The sequence below is a fragment of the Aquarana catesbeiana genome, linkage group LG05 (assembly GCF_042186555.1).
Source record: "Aquarana catesbeiana isolate 2022-GZ linkage group LG05, ASM4218655v1, whole genome shotgun sequence".
Taxonomy (NCBI): Eukaryota; Metazoa; Chordata; class Amphibia; order Anura; family Ranidae; genus Aquarana; species Aquarana catesbeiana.
Window position 1 is genome coordinate 88,414,426 of NC_133328.1, and position 19,185 is coordinate 88,433,610.

The following is a 19,185-nucleotide window of genomic DNA, read 5'->3' on the forward strand; positions in this document are numbered from 1 at the left end:
TCACTCTCATGACTAACAGCAAATTTATCATAAAGTGAAAGTCGTGGCTTTTTTGGTAGTGTAGGTAAAGAGAATTGCTCCTACCAGCCACCTTTAAATACTAGAACTGGTTAGATATCCAAAACTGAACCATCAACATGAAAACACTCAGTCTTTACCCTTTAAAACCTTAAACACTTCCCTAAGGTTAAAAACACAAGGAAAGCTCAGTGGATGGTTCTCCCACACGTCACTAGAGAATAAAATATACACTATATTCTCAAAAGTATTGGGACACCTGCCTTTACACGCACATGAACTTTAATGGCATCCCAGCCTTAGACCGTAGGGTTCAATATTGGGGTGGCCCACCCTTTGCAGGTATAACAGTTTCAACTCTTTTGGGAAGGCTGTCCACAAGGTTTAGGAGTGTGTCTATGGGAATGTTTGACCATTCTTCCAGAAGCACATTTGTGAGGTCAACCACTGATGTTGGACGAGAAGGCCTGGCTCTAATACATCCCAAAGGTGTTCTATCGGGTTGAGGTCAGGACTCTGTGCTGGCCAGTCAAGTTCCTCCACCCTAAACTCATCCATGTCTTATTGGACCCTGCTTTGTCCATTGGTGCGCAGTCATTTGGTGGATGGGGGTTATGGCGTAGGGTTGTTTTTCAGAGGTTGGGCTTGGCCCCTTAGTTCCAGTGAAGGGAAGCATACAAATATATTTTGGACAATTTCATGCTCCCAACTTTGTGGTAACAGTTTAGGAATGTCCCCTTCCTGTTCAAAGAGTACTGCGCACCAGTGCACAAAGCAAGGTCCATAAAGACATGGATGAGTGAGTTTGGGGTGGAGGAACTTCATTGGCCTGCACAGAGTCCTGACCTCAACCCGATAGAACACCTTTGGGATGAATTAGAGAGGAGACGGAGAGCTAGTCCTTCTCGTCGACATTGGTGCCTGACCTCACAAACGTGCTTCTGAAAGAATGGTCAAACATTCCCATAGGCACATTTCTAAGCCTTCCCAGAAGAGCTGAAGCTGTTATACCAGCAAAGGGTGGGCCAACTGAATATTGAACCCTACGAACTAAGGCTGGGATGCCATTAAAGTTCATGTGCATGTAAAGGCAGGCGTCCCAATACTTTTGACAATATAGTGTACATTTACTGGAAAAGAGATCAGTAAAAGGGACCAACAAACATCCAGGTTTTACAGTTCACCAACAACCACTAAGATCATTCAAGGCAGTCTTCATAGTGTATCACAACCTGCATCTTTAGCAGAGGACATTAGCTGGCCAATTTCTCCCACAGGGACATATAGAAACGCCATATGAAAACATTCTGGTGCCTTAATATTGATTTAACCAAGATCAGGCCAGCACGAGGGAAGTTGGCCTATTCTCCTCCTATACCTGAACATGCACACTCAGGTAATACACACCACCTGTACTTGAAAGGTCTACAGCTAGCTTTTAGGCAAGCTAAAATAAACAAATCTAGGTCTCTGCTGTAATTAAACCATCCAGAATTGACAGAAAAAAAAGGCAGACATTGTACACAGCTTATGAATTCACTAGAACCTGATGAAATCATGGTAACATGACAGCGTTTAATATACAAGTGTGTATTTAAATTGCTGACAACATGACAGTTCACCTCCAACAAAACCCGATCAGATCATACAACAATCAAATTACACCTATAACACAAGCCTTATGGTATATAAAGCAGAACATTCCACAGCAAACCCATCATTTGAAGCAGGAAAACTGGAGTATTGCTTTTAATGTTACCTCTGTCAATACAAAGAGCAGAGAAGGAAATCTGAACTGGGACAATTTGTCTAAACAATACTTTCATATTTGTATAATGGATTGATTAAAACATGCCCCCATGCACAATCTCCCTAATGTCAGTATAAAATACACCTTTCAAATGCTAACAGGTACAAACCTAATCTAAATGCAAATCAAGCAACAAAGGCTAATTTAAACAGATAGCAAATTAACACCAGCCCACATCAGAGCAGCTGCGAGCAACAAAATAGCCACATATCCAATATACACAACAGTCAAGAAATGGTACCTTAACCTGTAGCTCTGTGCCAAACAAACCCGCCCCAGGAGCCTGGTATGGGTATAAAACTACAATCCCTTATTAAACTTGGGCTAAGCTATTAAAGCATTTCCTAAAAAGAGTTAAAGTGAGACAATTACAAGAATATAACGCTGCTACGGTGCAAGTTCTGGGGCTTTAAAGGAGAAGTATAGCCAAAGCTTGCTTTTCTGTACTTCTCCAATGGATCACAGGAGTGAAATTTGTTCTGTGACCCGCTGTCAGCTGACAACACAGAGCTGGTCCAGGCTGGAGAAAGTTTGCGACCACATGGTCAGGATCCACTCAGATTCCTGGACCAGCGAGCCTCCGAGAGCCTAAACCAGACTCTCCCGCACTCCCCTCCCCCTCGCCACAGCCCAGCGCTCCAGTAAGCGGGTGGGGGTGCAGAGCAGAGAGTAGGTGACTAACAGTCACCAGCTTTCTGTTCATGGAGCACTGAGAACTGAGCAATCAGCGGTGTTTCATCGCTCACTTCAGTCTTAGAAGCAGTAGGGGACCAATGCTGCATCCACCTAGGTAAGTATGATCTCTAAATGAAAAAAAAAAAAAAAAAAAAAGCTAAACTTAGCTTAACTTTCATCCTTGCTTCATTAGTTGGAGGATCCCTTTAATTAGAACAGTCATTCAGCCAGGACTCCTGATCTAAATATCTGTTCAAGGTCAGTGTCTGAGTAGCAAAGTTAAAGATGGCTGGTCTACAGCTGCCTCCTTTGAAGTCAGCAACAGTGATTCTCAAATTTGTAACCTAAAAGACTTCGGATTATGTCTGCTTACTCAAACTGTAAAGCTGGCCATTAATGTATTGAAATTTTGCTGGATCAGCAGGCACCATCTGAATTTCGATCCATCAATGACCATTCCCGTTAATAAGAAGTCAATCTATTGACTGACTTTTCATGAATGAGCTTGTTGGAAAATCTTGTTTTGATCAGTGTATTCTCATGGCCAGGAAGTCAGAATAAGACGACACATCGGGGAGGATTCCCACATTCAAATTGAATGTGTGGGAAGGGAGAATTGGTTCCATTTTTTACATTCAGCCCACTGGCTGAAAAAAAACAAAAAACAAAAAGAAGCGGAACCATGTATGGCCAGCCTAAGTTACAGCTTTTTGTATAGCGAGTTACCATTAATGCCTCCTTTACTTCCAGAGGAAAAACAGCTGAGGAATGTGTGAAGTCTAAGCCATTATATGAAACTAGCTAAGACTAGAGTGTGTTAGAGAAGGTTCTACCATAAATACTTACAGAATGAAATGGGTACTACCATTATGTAATATTCCCTAGCAACCTTTCTAACTGAATTCCCTGAAAGTCACAGACATCACCTGCCCTTCTGGGGTGTGAAAAAAGCTCCATAATGTAAGTCACTGAAAGGCGCCACCTTATAGAAAATAAGCAGCAGATAGCAGGACAATTACACTTTGCCTTCTTTAAAGGACAAGCGTATGAACAATAGAACTCCAGACAGTGTGTTTGATGGTGTTACTACATTTTACCTTCAGCTCTCGGCCCAAAGATCTGCATCTTCAAAGCATCTGCTCCTGGCACCAACTTTGCTACCCATGCCCACTGTGCTGCCCAAGCCCAGAATTAATTGCTGGTCTACAAAATAGGAATTAGCTCTGACATTTTCTAATCCAATTCCAAATCCATCTAAGTGATCCTCCCAGGAAGCTATCACTGCACTGAACCAATCAGAAGCAGCTGAGACTTTCCTTGCCCCACAGCCCTACATATACACGCCCCATGTATACATGTGGCTGCGGGGAGAGGAATACCTTGACAGCTTATGTTTGGCTCACTACAATGACAGCCTTCTGGCAGGATCGCTCAGGTGGGTTCAGGTTAGGATTAGAACTCGCCTGAACATCATCCCTTCTACAGATGACTATGGGAAGTTTGCCATAAATTGGTTTTGCACAATACAGTGAGTAGGGGTACACTGGTGTCAGGAGCAGAAGCCTGGAGGTCAGAGGTATTTATTTTAATCCATTAACCTCCAATCTAGAAATGTGATTCTGTGCACTTGTCCTTTAAGAATGCCATAACAGCATTAAAAACAGTATGCCCAGAAGAAACAAATTTCTATCTTATATTCTACCCAATGTCACATTATTAAATGTTAAGAGCCATATGTAGTAATCCAGAACAACCAATCACAAAATTTTACACTACATTCAGCTGCTGAAAGCTGATCTCTAAGTGATAGAGGTTATCGCACATAATTCTCATTATGTAAAAAAAAAAAAATAAATAACCTGTCCTCTGCAAGTAATCACTATAAATGTACACTAAACAACTGAATCCAAAATATTTTTTGGGGAAACACACTTGGATGTCTGTTAGTGTATTTATAAGAATGTTTTAACTGCAAAAAAGTAAAATGATGCTAGATGTTTCAGGTGAAGAACATGGAGCGCTCTCACCAAATCCAGCATCTTCCTGTTTAGCACTGATACAAACATCAGTAAAGTATCTGTTCAGCAGGCTCATATCTAAAGGAATGGGCTGCAATGCCAGGTTTCACCTTACAAGTGAAGCTGTAGAATAATAGTGATATGGCTCCATTTACATTGGGGAGGATTAGGTCTTTATTTTACTTTGAAGACAAGTCAGAAGTGGCTGAATGTTTAGCCAAAATATTGCACGGATACACTTTAACGGTGATGTTTACAAATTTCTAAATACAACCGGGGGCAAAAAGCATGTATCAAAATGTGACACACCAGATGGAGTGAAATGAACAAAAATGTGGATACCATGCAATGAAGATAAGAGCAACCATTAACATGTATCTCTATTCTACAAATAAAGACTGTGTTCTCCCCTCTTCCCAACCAAGTCTTTTTTTCATTCACATCTGAAAAGTGCCTTTTCACACAGACCTACATGCAAGGATCACAGTTCAGAAAGAACACAGAATAGTATAGAAACAAACAGGTCTGTCCTGTTCAGATGATGTCCTGAATCAAGATATCCGAAGTACACAGTGAGACACTGCGGAGTCCATTAAGCGTCTTTCGCAGCCAAGTGTCCGGTTATGTTCCGTGAACGTGGCTGAAATCATTCTGCAATCAGTGATACATTGATGTGCGACAAGTCTATCATGTGCCTAAAATATTGTAAGAACACATTGTTAGGGTATAACCTTTTGCATTAATCCATATATCAGTTCAATTACACAGCAAAGCAGGTCACAGAAATAGTTTCAGTATTTTCACAATTAAAGTGGTTCTAAAACCTAAACATTTTTTACCTTAACGCACTCCTTGCATTAAGGTAAAAAATGTTTAGGCATCAGCACCCCCCCAACCCACCCACCCCCTTTTTACTTACCTGAGCCCTCATTGGATCCTGCATTGTGCACATCTACAGCTCTTCTCTCCTTTCATTTCCAGGTCTCACTGACTTTGCTGGGGCACCGGCAGCCGTTGGCTCCTAGTGCTGTCAATCAAAGCCAGTGACGAGGGAGTCAAGCCATTGAACACCGACCGTGGGGCTCGGCGGTGAGCACGCACGAATGCTCTAGGAACGCTGGCAGGGGACCGAGAAGAGGTGGTTTGCGGTCGCTCTGTGCAATTCCATTGCACAGAGCAGGTAAGTTTAGACATGTTTGTTATTTTTGAAACAACTTTGTAAAAAATTACCTTTACAATTGGTTTAACTTGATGAGCCCTGCCTGGCTGTGATGTTTATTCATTAGCATCTTGATAAAAATAGAGTTTTTGATGCAGAGAGTGAATAATACAAAGAAATGTCTGTTACTAGGCTCAAATGCCTCCGTGACCATCATTTTGTACTTTTGTTCTGCATTAGATGGACTTAGACCCCTTTCACACTGGGGCATTTTTCAGGTGCTTTAGCGTTAAAAAAAGCGCCTGTAAAGCGCCTGAAAGAAGCCTTATCTGCAATCTCAATGTGAAAGCCCGAGTGCTTTCACACTGGGGCGCTGCGCTGGCAGGGCGTCAAAAAAAGTCCTGCAAGCAGCTTCTTTGCAGCACTTTTGTGTTTTTGCCACCGGGCTGGGTGCGCCAATGGCCTGAGCCCTTTTACACTGCGAGCGCCCGAAAAACGCCCCAGTGTGAAAGGGGTCTTAAGCGGCCCTTTACCAGCGTTTTTCGGGGGCTGGCCGTGTGAAAGGGCTCAGGCTTTCACATTGGAATTGCAGATGAGGCTTCTTTCAGGCGTTTTTTTTAACGCTAAAGCACCTGAAAAATGCCCCAGTGTGAAAGGGGTCTTATTCTATATATCTGTAAATGTTTTGGCATCTTCAGTCAACCTGTTTGGCCTTCCTTGGGTGACGCAATTCCCATGCACGCATATGAGTTAGTTAAGGCATGCTGAGATCGTACACCGAGATGCACTTCTTTAGAGACCCTCTAGCAGGAAGGTTCCGTTTTTAGGGCCCTTTTACACGGGCCAAATCCATTTTTTTCTCATCAGGTGATCTATCTTTTGATCCCCTGCTGAGCTGAGTGAAGCGGCTGGATGACAGATCCGTGTCCACTCCGTTTATGCAGAACAGACACAGGCATACCCCGCTCTGCTCTATTTACACCTGTTTACACTTGACTGCCCCCTGATCCGATCTGGCTAGACAGAGGGGAACAGATGCCGTTCTGTTTGTTTTTGCTTGACTGGAGGTAGCTGGGTGGAAACAGACACAAGTCTGTTTCTATCTAACTGCCCATAGAGGAGAATGGAGGGTCCGATCGAGTCCGCCTAAAGAATTGACAGGTGGACCCGATTGGACTTCTTATGTGAAAGAAGCCTTACTGCAGAAAAATAAATAAATAGTTTCTTCTGCAACAAAAAAACACCTAATGTTAACAACCTTTTTTTCCCAATAAAGTTCCACTTTCAAGCTTGGTTGGGGATAACCCAAAGCAATAAGTCAGGGCCAAGAGGCCCCCCAAGGTCTAACATTTGTCATCTTATGAAATACATAGACTCATATGCTGGAGTCTTACAGCATCTAAATAACCAAAGCAGTATAAAACAGAGCCCTGTTATCGCTTACACTTCTCTTAAAGGACAGTTACTGTGAAACAAAAAATCCTATATCCTATAAGCATTGATAAGAGAAGTATTATCCAAGTTCGATCTTCTGTGGTTTTTCTTTGTTCTGTCATGTAACAAGGATGTAAAGCTTGCAGCATTAGAACTTAAAATAGATTTAAACCCTAATGCCGCGTACACACGACCGGACTTTCTGTCTGAATAGACTCAGACGGTGAAACGGACTTGCCTACACACGGTCACACCAAAGTCCGATCATTTAGAACGTGATGACGTATGACGGAACTAGAAAAAGGAAGTTCAATAGAGCCAGTAGCCAATAGCTGCCCTTGCGTCCTTTTTGGTCCATCGAAATAGCATACAGAAGAGCAGTTTTCCCGATAGGAACTGATTCCCTCTGAAAGATTTGAAACATGTTCTATTTCTAGGTCCGTCAGAATTTTAGACGTGCGATGAACCCCCCACACGATCGGAATGTCTGACGGAATGATTACGTCTGACCTTTTCTGCCGGAAAGTCCGGTCGTGTGTACGCAGCACAACTGTGCAACATTAAGTTTATCTTAAAAACCCCAAAAATTGTTTATCAAAATCCCTATTTTTGTCTTTTTTCAATCCTTTGTAGCATTTCAATGCTATGAAACTACTGCAGCCACTTCCTTTTTACATAGATGCAACCAGAAATCATCATATGGCATTTCTTAGGGTGAGCTTCCTGACTGACAACAGTTGTGTTGCGCATGTGACAGAATGATGATGCAGGAGCCCAACTGGGACAAAGGTACAAAGTGTTGTAACAGTATAAAAGGAAGTACCTGAACAAGAACTTTCATGGATCACCCAGTATTTTGATGAAAGCTGCAGAATTTAAATAATGAAAATTACTTTTGAAATTACACCAACGTTGTAGTAAAGGCTTCAGGTTTTTTTAACCTTATCTTCTGCATTAAGGTAAAAAACACCCTAAATACTTACCTGAGCATGACCTTGATCCAGCGTTGCTCACTCTCTCTCCCTCCTCACTGGACTCAGTGAGAGCAGCAGGAGCCATTGGCTCCTTCTGCTGTCAATCAAAACCAGTGACAAGGGAATATGGAGCGGGACTGAGCTGCACTGTGTGTGTCAACAGACACACATCGTGGCTCGGGATTGAACCTACATGTGTGACACCATAGGAAGTGGCTTCCTATGCTGGCGCACAGAGAAGAGGAGCCCAAAGCGCCAGCGGGGGACCCCAGGAAGAGGAGAATCAGGGCTGCTCTGTGCAAAACCACTGGTTATTTTTTTTTTTTACAACCACTTTAACTTGTCAAGCTTATGTGAGAGTTTAGTCATTGGGCTTATCTATGAATGTCCAGATTCTTGCATAAGCCTGATCATAACTGGTTTGCAAAGTAAGCATTCCTACATGTGTGAAAAACTTTGATTCTTTTTTTTAAAATGTAATGTATTGCTTTCAGGGAAACAGCAAAATAATGTTTTTAATCAGCTACAGTGCTTCGAGAGGTATTAAATTATATGCATATCTGACAACCTCCAACCCTCCACCAACCACCACCTACCTGTGGTACTTCTGCTGGAACTGCAAAGCATGGTGCGGACTCTCAAAAGTTGCGACAGCTTTTCTCTGAAGAGGGAACATCTTAAGATCCTGCAAAAACAATAGGATAGATTAATAAGACAGATGTAGACAAATAGAAAAAAAAAATATTATACATCCAGTTAATGTTCAATGAATGCTAATAATTTTCTATACACTCGCAACTTCAGAATTATTCACCTACATTAATAAACTAGTGTTCTATGAACACAAATTTAAAATGATAGCATGGACCCATCAACAGAATTCAGTCATCAGAGGATACACAGCATGATTCAGATGTTACTATACAAAAACCTGCAGAAATTTACACTATTAAAGACTGAGCCAAGATATTTTTAAAAGATGAACATTAGGCAGAGATGAAAGTACCAATGAATGTAGTAATATGTTCATTAAAAGTTAATAAAAGCAAACAAAGTAATTACCCAAATGTATTTTGATATTGGCATCTTCTAATCCCCTATGCAGCAGCACTCAGAATTAGGCTCTGCTACAGAGAAATAACGTCATTGGTGTGCTGCTTTTTTTTCACTGTTCATTCAGTCAAGCTGGGGGTGAGTTTTCAAGCATACTTTTGCTATTGCTGTGGTGGGGGTCAGGAATCTGGATGTGCTCTCAAGACTATAAAATCCTTTGGAAAGTAACACTGTTCCCCTATATGTGCTTCAGAATGCTCAGCTATTTACCTGGAATTCACTTTTAATCTACAGTGGATATAAGAAGTCTACACACCCCTGTTAAAAATGACACAAAGATAAATAATTTCAGAACTTTTCCCACCTTTAATGTGACCTACAAACTGTACTACTCACTTGAACAACAAACTGAAATATTTTAAGGGGGGGGGGGGGGGGGGGGGGGAGTAAAAATAAAAAAATAAAATAATGCATAACTGTGCACACCCTCTTATAACTGGGGATGTAGCTGTGTTCAAAATTAAGCAATCACATTCAAACTCATGTTAAACAGGAGTCAGTACACACCTGCCATCATTTAAAGTGCCTTTGATTAACCCCAAATAAAGTTCAGCTGTTATAGTAGGTCTTTCCTGACTATACAGCAAAGGCCATGGTCCGCAGAGTTCCAAAGCATCAGAGGGATCTCATTGTTAAAAGGTATCAGTCAGGAGATGGGTACAAAATAATTTCCAAGGCATTAGATATATCATGGAACACAGTGAAGACAGTCATCATCAAGTGGAGAAAATATGGGACAACAGTGACATTACCAAGAACTGGACGTCCCTTCAAAATTTATGAAAAGATAAGAAAATTTGTCAGGGAGGCTGCCAGGAGGCCTACAGCAACACTAAAGGAGCTGCAGGAAAATCTGGCAAGTACTGGCTGTGTGGTACATGTGAAAACAATCTCCCCCGTATTCTTCATATGTCTGGGCTATGGGGTAGACTGGCAAGACGAAAAGCTTTTCTTACGACGAAAAACCATCCTAGCCAGGCTAAAGTTTGCAAAAACACATCTGAAGTCTCCTAAGAGCATGTGGGAAAATGTGTTATGGTCTGAGGAAACCAATGTTGAATTTTTTGGCCATAATTACAAAAGATATGTTTGATGCAAAAACACTGCACATCACCAAAAGAACACCATACCCACAGTGAAGCATGGTGGTGGAACAGGGGCCTTAGTCAAGGTAGAGGGAATTATGAACAGTTCCAAATACCAGTATCAATATTGGCACAAAACCTTCAGGCTTCTGCTAGAAAGCTGAACATGAAGAGGAACTTCATCTTTCAGGATGACGACCCAAAGCATACATCCAAACCGAGAAAGGAAAGGCTTCACCAGAAGAAGATTCAAGTTTTGGAATGGCCCAGTCAGAACCCAGACCTGAATCCGATTGAAAATTTGTGGAGTGATCTGAAGAGGGCTGTGCACAGGAGATGCCCTCGCAATCTGACAGATTTGGAGTGTTTTTGCAAAGAAGAGTGGGCAAATTTTGCCAAGTCAAGATGTGCCATGCTGATAGACTCATGCAGCCATTTTATTTTATTATTTTTACTTCCCTCCCCCAAAAGATTTCAGTTTGTTGTTAAACTGAGCTGTGCAGTTTATAGGTCACATTAAAAAGGTGGAAAAAGTTCTGAAATGATTTATACTTGCCTCATTTTTTTTACATCACAGAAACCTGTCATTTTAACAGGGGTGTGTAGACTTTTTATATTCACTGTGCACAGTACAGGAACGACATAGGTCCTTTCACAATGATCCATTTTTGGAGTAAAAAAAGTGTAGAAAAATGCATGAAAAATGTATTCCATTAAATCCTATAGAAAGACCTGCACACTGCATCTTTGGTGTGCTTTTCAACAGTGCACCAAAAACTTATCTCCCATTGATTTCTAGAAAGAAAAAAAAACGCATCAACCTGCTGTTCATTTTTGGTGTGTTTGGCGAGTCACATGCCCAAGTTTCACAGGTGCACGATTGGAATCAGGAGTCCAAAAAAAACAGGGCAAAAACGTTTCAAAAACATGGCAAACACAAATGTGTTTTTCCAATGGAACAGTGTGAAAGGGCCCTAAGTCTTCATTGAGCTGGATGCTGACAGTACCTTAGGAAGAAAGGAGGGTCCTAGGCACAAGACAACTTTGTCCTTGTGAAGAATGAGGAATGGTCCCTTCCAGATTTGCTAAGGCCCCTTTCACACGGGCACCTCCATTTGGCGGATTCCACTTGCTCAGTGGGGGATCGTTCCCCTGATCCCCTGCTAAGCAGGCGGATGACAGGTCCCTCTCCGCTCACTGTGCAGAGCGGAGACGGACACATTTCCGCTCTCCTCTATGGGGAGATTGGGTGAAAATGGACCACCTGTCCGTTTTCATCCGATCAACCAGATGGAGGGAAGATAGGACCACCATCCATCTGGATTTTGCGGACAGGATCGGATCGCGGCGGATGTCAGCGCTGACATCCGCTGCTCCATAGGGGTGAATGGAGGGTCCGATCAGGTACGCCTGAAAAACTGACAGGCGGACCTGATCGGACGGCCCTTGTGAAAAGGCCCTTACTATGACAGATGCAATAGCTACCAAGGGAGCTCCCTGATCGGTTAAAAGGGTGGTTTTTGCAGGGCAGAGAGAAGCAAACTGAGGCCCCAAAGATGCACAAAGTGCTGTAAGGGTGGTTTGATCTAAGGAACACCTTGAATAAAGGTCTTTACAAGGATAAGCAAAACCAGATGCTTTTTGGAATAGAATGGACAAGGCTGAAAGTTGCTTAGCAGTAAAAGCCTGGCGAGTATGTTGAGGTGTTCTGTGTTTTGAGGAGGTATAAGTCCCTGAAGAAGGGGGTTTTGGAACCCTCCACTGTGGAAGAAGTACCTTTCCTCCTGTGACTTATTTAAAGAGTTTTTCAAGTGCCTCACCAAAGAGACTCCCTTCTTCAAAGGGCATAGTGCGAGGCATCCCTTTAGAAGGTATTAACTTTTAGGGAGTATCTCACCAAATATAACTTTTTTGTTGTAGAGGCTGCCTAAAATCTGACTTGTATTTTAGTGTAAAGTTCTTCACACAAGGAAATTACATTTCTGGGGTGTTCTGTACACCATCTGTGTTATAGAATGCCTCCAGGTTGCTATAATACATTGCAGAGAAATTTAGAGCAGCCACAGATTGAAAAGGAAAAATAATTTTAACAATAATAAGTTACAAAATAGCTTCTGTAGCATTTGTAAATGATATGTGCTATATTCCCCCCCCCCCCACAAAAGTGGAGTTACACATTGAGAGTGTCTCAAACTTTCTTTGAGCAAAAAACTTTAGTGAAGGAACATCTTCTATAGGTACAATAAGCAGTTGAAGGGTGAACTACCAGAACAGACCAGTTTTTTGTGAAATTTTTTCCATTGGATGGAGCTCAGTAATGGTTCTCGGCTTTTTCTGGTTTGACCCAATGGTCATAGATTGCCCATTCTATTTGTTTGTGAATGGGGAAGGTCTTTTTAGATTTAGCAGGTCTCTTAGTATCCAAAGTGAGATAGAAGAAAATCAAGTGTGACAATACCAAAACATTTGTACACAGCAGAATGGAGAATATCAACAACAATAATTATATTGCGTGAAGCCATAACATCATGTTTAGGGTCCTAGGGGTGAAAATATTATGTGGCCTCCTCCCACACAACTTGCGAGTCCCCCCCCCCCTTTATCTACCTCTACTAGAGCAGGCATATAGAGATCACAACAAGAGATGGTGGGAGTTGAGCAGAAGCCTGGAACTTTTGAGCCATGGCCAGTAATGGCTTCATTGAAGCGGTAGTAAACTCCACTTTTGAACTTATACCTACAGGTAAGCCTATAATAATGCCTATCTGTAGGTACAGTGAATATCTCCTAAATTTGCGGTGTTTAGGAGATATTCACACTGGATGCGCATGAGTGACATCATCGCGGCTCAGCCATTTAAAGGACCAGAGACAGCAAACCCGGACGGAAGACTGGGGGAAGATGGATGCCATGTCGGTGGTGACAGTGCACTGCTGGAGGACTTCTTTTTAAGGTAACCATTTCATAATGTGCTAGTATGCAAGGTACACTAGCACATTATGCCATTGGCTTGCAGGGATTTTCTTTTGAAGGTCTATTTACTACCACTTTAAAGCTGTTAACTGTCAGAGGAATTGTGATAGTTGCAGAGAAATGTGTCTTAGTCAAGTAAGCCACATGTTTTGTGCCTGAGAAATAGCTAGAATAGTTGTTAAAACAAAGTTCTGCTCTGGTGCAAGGGAAGCATCGTCAGTATGAGTGGTTTTTGTTTTGCAAGAATTTGGCAGGGCGAATGTTCACCTGAGCTTTTGCCGTAGTTCCCTTGTGCCTGGTTTCCACCACTGTTATCGGTGAGGGTTACATAGTCAGGTTGAAAAAAGACACAAGGCCATCTAGTTCAACCATAAAAAATAAAGATAAAATAAAAAATATACAATCCCATATACCCGATCCTATACACACAATTGATCCAGAGGAAGGCGAAAAACTCCCCAGAAAAGCAGGATCCAATTTGCTACAGCAGGGGGAAAAATTCCTTCCTGTAGGATACTCACAGAGTAGGGTGCAAAAATTAGGTAAGAGTTTTCAAGGAGAACACAGCAGCCTGGGAATTGACCATACTGTAGTCCTTGTGGCAAAAGGACTCTAGGCGGTAGTGAATACATTTCAAACATTCACAGTTTAGGAGTTTTAACATAAAAACACATTCTAATCAGAATACATATAGTGTAAAGCAAGTACAGTAATAGAATGTCTCATACTTTCTGTGATACTACAGCAATGGTCAGGAATCCACCCTGAACAAACCCTGGTGCAAGTTCTGTGTTAATTTATGCATATAAATACATATTTTAGATGAAAAGCCAGTGCAAAAAATTGTTTTCTTGGAGTCCATTGAGGAGCAAAGGAAGTCTTAAAGTTTGAGGTTATACTGCTATCTGTAGGAGGACTGGACACTGGCAAACAAAAAACTTGTAGATCAGCCCAGGATATAACCCATCCTACTAACAGAATGCCTCAGAGCTTTGTAACAAATCAGTACCAAAAGCTTGCTTGTAAACAGAGGGGGGAGACCTGTGTCTCTCAATGGATTCCAAAATAAATGAATTTTACAGTGAGTGCAAAAATCCTATTTTTGCAAGTGCTTTCCCTATAAAATATCTGTTGATATGCATAAAGTAACCCAGAACAAGGGTTTGTTCTGGATAGAGTACTGGCAACAAAGTAGAGAGAAACAATCAAGTAACAATCTGTTTCACTTGACTCCCTAACACAGTCAACTGTGCTTGCAAAGAAAATATGATTGTATTATGAATATATGAAAATATGAATGATAAATGGTACACTTTACCAGGTGAATCTTCGTGATTGCACTGGGCAATACTAGGAACTTTAATCCCACAAAGGGATATTCTTATAGATACCGAATTCATATCTTCGTTGCAGGCATGATTGACTGCAGTTTACCAGATACAACTGAAAAGGGAACAGTTTGCAACACTATTCTTCTCTGCATCTATACTATGGTATTTATCCCTCATCTTTGCACTTAAAGTAGAAGTCCATGCAAAAACTAAAATCCCTGCATCTATAGCCACCAATATTCTAACACTAACCTCTCTATCCCTGGAAAGAAAAAAATCAGTATACATACCTTTTCTGCAGGCAATCTGACCCGATCTCCAGCAGCGGAAGCTCTGCTGAGTACACGTCCAACAATGGCTGTAAAATGAATGGGAAGTGCCGTCACCCATAGAGTTACTATGGGGCTTCCGTTGACAGACATGTCCTCTGCACCGGCCCACACAGCGAAGCTGCGGCTGACAGCTCAGCATGAGATCAGAGCTTCCGCCGCTGGAAATCGGGTCACCTGTAGAAAAGTGATGTACACTGATTTTTTTTCTTTTCGGGCTAGAGAGGTTAGTGCTATGTTGTGGTGGCTATAGCAGGGATTTTAGTTTTTTCATGGACTTCCACTTTAAGCATGGTTTCTATTCCTGCAACACTGATACTACTTACATTCCTTAGGTTCAGGAAGTACCTTTATTAACCACTTAAGGACAGAGCCTCGTTTTGAGATTTACTGGTTTAAAACAATTTTTTTTTGCTAGAAAATTACTTAGGACCCCCAAACAAAAGAATAAAATGGCGGTTGTTGCAATACTTTTTGTCAAACCGTATATACGCAGCGGTCTTACAAGCGCACTCTGTTTGGAAAAAAATACACTTTTTTGCATCAAAAAATAAGACAACAGTAAAGTTAGCCCAATTTTTTTTATATTGTGAAAGATGATGTTACGCCGAGTAAATCAACAACATGTCATGCTTCAAAATGGCGCCCGCTCGTGGAATGGCTACAAACTTTTACCCTTAAAAATTTCCATAGGCGATGTTTAAAAAATTCTACAGGTTGCATGTTTTGTGTTGCAGAGGAGGTCTAGGGCTAGAATTATTGCTCTCGCTCTAATGACCGCGGTAAAACCTCACGTGTGGTTTGAACACCGTTTACATATGCGGGCGCTGCTCACGTATGCGTTCGCTTCTGCACGTGAGCTTTTTACACTGTTCTTTAAAAAAATAAAAATTGTGGCACTTTTACTCCTAATTCAAGGAATGTAAACATCCCTTGCAATAGAAAAAAAAGCATGACAGGAAAACTTAAATATGAGATCTGGGGGTCAAAAAGACCTCAGATTTACACTAAAATGCAAAAAAAAAAAAAAAAAAAGTCCCTTTAAGAGCAATAAAAAAAAAAAGTCCCTTTAAGAGCTATAGGCGGAAGTGACTTTTTGATGTCTCTTCTGCCCTGCAATGGTATGGAGCCGGGTGGTGGCCATCTTCACCTCACTCAGTTCCATACCACACAGGGAGAAGGATACGATGGCCTCCGCCGCTGCCGGTGTGTGGTGGGCCCCCTCTCCCGCCACCAATAAAAGTGATCTTGCGGCGAATCTGCCGCTGAGACCACTTTTAACTGAAAGCCGACCGCCCGCTGAAGAAGATGACACCGGGTTTATGGCAGCTATCTGCTGCCATAACAACAATATTCCACTTCAAACAGCCGACGTATAACGAAGAACAAGATGAAATAGGATAAACCCTTTCCTCATTTTAAAAACAAAACACCAGGTCTAGATAGTTATCATATAGAGTGGTGTAGGCAAAACAAACACAAGCTTATTCCATGTCTATGATCTTTCTACGATGCGATATTGAAAATGGGGTTCCTTCCATCTTCGATGAGGGAGGCACTGATTGTATTAATTCCTAAACTGAATAAAAACCCCGTGTATTGCGAATTTGATAGGCCAATTACACTGATCAATACAGACGCTCATAAGGCCTTTGATTCCATAGAACGGGCCTATATGACCCAAGTTTTAGGAAAATTTGATTTAGGATGAATGTTTATAGCTTGGATAACTATTTTATATAATCAGCCATCTACCCATCTCAGGGTGCACAATGTTATTTCAGATCTGCTGTCCCAACTTTATGACAAATAGATTACTGGGCCATTAAAGTGGAAGTAAACTTGTATTTTTATCAAATGGCTAAAAGGCAGGGTTTTTATGACAGAAGAGACCCTATTGTTCTCTTCTGCCATAAATGCATCCTTCTGCCTGTCAGCCGTCATGTTCACATTTATGGTCCCCGATCCATGCCGCAGTGACGTGACTCCCGTGTGCATATGCACGAGTGGCATCATCGCGGCCAGGCCTATCAAGTGGCCGAAGACACGGAACCATGAAAGGAAGATTGGGCGAAGATGGACTCACCGGGGACCCACCAAATTGGTCCCACTACTGCGCTGGACAGCATCATATGACAGGTATATCTGCCATAATGTACTAATATGCTATGCATACTAGTACATTATAGCATAACCCACCTAGAGGGCCTTAAAAAGGAAAAAAATATAGCAGACTTTAATTCCGCTTTAAGGAGTGGATATGTATAGATTTCTGGGGAATAAGGATTATTGTTCAATGTATCTTAACCTGCTTGGAAGAATGAACTTTCCTGTATATCTCTCCATATGTACCTTTCAAGACTGGAGTTACTTAATTATAACTTATTTGGCATCTGAACCCAAAAAATTCTCCCTTTTATACCACAGCTCCCAATGTCTCTGGCTGGCTTGTTGCTCTCAGATTCCGCAAAGATACTGTTTTTTTTTTTGCCTCACAATTGGTGAATGTACACTGGTGTTTATTGTCACAGTTAAAGAATAGGTGCTGGAGTCTCATCTTATGAAACTCTCTCCAAATGTATGCATAGGTAATCCCTATACACCACTGAAGGGATATACCACGTATGGAAAACCCATTTTGGCCAGGTCTCTAAAATTTTATAAGTAATGTCAACCGCTACTATCAAAACTAACCAGTCATCCTTCCCAACAACCCAGTTTGATATACAGGCAATCCCCGGTTACAAACAAGATTGGTCCTGTAGGTTTTTCTTAAGTTTAATATGTAAGTAAGTTGGAACACGTACATTTTTTAGGTGTAACTGCACCCAAAAAAAAATATTTTTTGGATAGCGCAGGGATAGGTTAACACCCCTGTAATGCTTGGTTTTGCTTTCTGTGCTCCTGGTCAGAAGATTTCATCTCACTTTCTGTCCTTGTGACAACTGGATTTTGAAAATCTTGGGTTGTTGTGGAAGCAAGGATTGATGATAAAGCTTCAGTGGAGACGCCTTTTTCCCCTGGTAACTCTTACAGGAGTGAATTTCCTTTCCTAGGGTTAGATTTCCTTTCACTTCCAGTTGCCTCTCTCCGTTTGTAAGTATAAGTCATATGTAAGACAGATGTTTGTAACTAGGGGACTGCCTGTACAGGTACCCCGAGGTTTGAACACTTTGTGCAGTTACCTAGATCCCAGTGTTCTAATGAGACTTAAATATGTACATCAATTATACCTATAAGGCACATTTAAATTAGAGATGCACTGAAATTTCAGTGGGCGAAACATATAGGCCGAAAATGGTATGGTCTGCATTTTGCAGATAGAGAAAAAGGTGCCGAAAACGCATGCGATTTTTACTGTGCTTATGGCATGTCTTTCAAAGGTCATGCAAATTAAAAACCGCATAAGAAACTTAACGGGTGCCTTATTGATGCATTTCATTTGCAGCAAGCAAGATTTGTAACACAACAAGGGAAGCGCAATGGACCAGTGTTAAGACATACAAACAGTTTAAAAGGATCCATTTTTTCTTGAGCTTTTCTTGCACTAAAGGTGCCGATAATGGCCGACAAATTCATATTCATTTAAATTCCTATTAAAAAGTTGAATATAATACAATATATAAAAACATACATATATATTTTTAAAAACTGTCATTTTCGGTTTCAGTTTCGGCACCAAAATTTCCATTCGGTGCACCTCTAGTTTAAAACATTCATTCTTTGGAAAAAATAAGGAATTAAAAAAATTCTGATAGCTGATATTTATATATAATCCGCCCCCCCCCCCCCCCCCCCCCCACCCCCCCCCCTCCCAGAGCCGTCGGTAGCAGCGGAAACGATCGCCTCTGCTCCCTTCACAGCCTGGATGCCAAAAAAAAAAAAGGATTTTTTTTTCGTCATACCTACCTGTAAAAGCCTCGAGGGGAGGGAGACACCTTGCCAAACAATAGCCATCAGACCTTATATGGCAGCCCGTAGTACACTGCGGCCGAAAGCCGAATCATCGGCTGCTCAAACATCCACTTGATAAAATTTTGTGAACGTATGCACTGAAGACCAGGTAGCAGCCTTATGCCCTGTACACACGGTCGGACATTGATCGGACATTCCGACAACAAAATCCATGGATTTTTTTCCGACTGATGTTGGTTCAAACTTGTCTTGCATACACACAGTCACACAAAGTTGTTGGAAAATCCGATCATTCTGAACGTGGTGACGTAAAACACGTACGTCGGGACAGGACGTACGCATAAATGGGGC

The 19,185-nt window shown here is 41.6% G+C and overlaps 1 protein-coding gene across 3 annotated transcripts in view; it reads right to left on the reverse strand.

Moving 5' to 3' along the window:
• Window positions 1-3,890: 3,890 nt before the first annotated feature.
• Window positions 3,891-19,185, reverse strand: part of RBM33 (RNA binding motif protein 33) — a 264,644-nt gene continuing 249,349 nt past the window's right edge. For 2 of the 3 annotated variants that reach the window (XM_073629950.1, XM_073629948.1), the window contains 2 exons: window positions 8,685-8,773; window positions 3,893-5,216 (listed from right to left, as the gene is read on the reverse strand). In XM_073629950.1, coding sequence (XP_073486051.1) covers window positions 5,168-5,216; window positions 8,685-8,773 — 138 coding nt within the window. In that variant the 3' untranslated portion in view covers window positions 3,893-5,167. Of the gene's footprint in view, window positions 5,217-8,684; window positions 8,774-19,185 lie in introns of all 3 variants that reach the window. The other variant, XM_073629949.1, reaches the window with a different exon arrangement.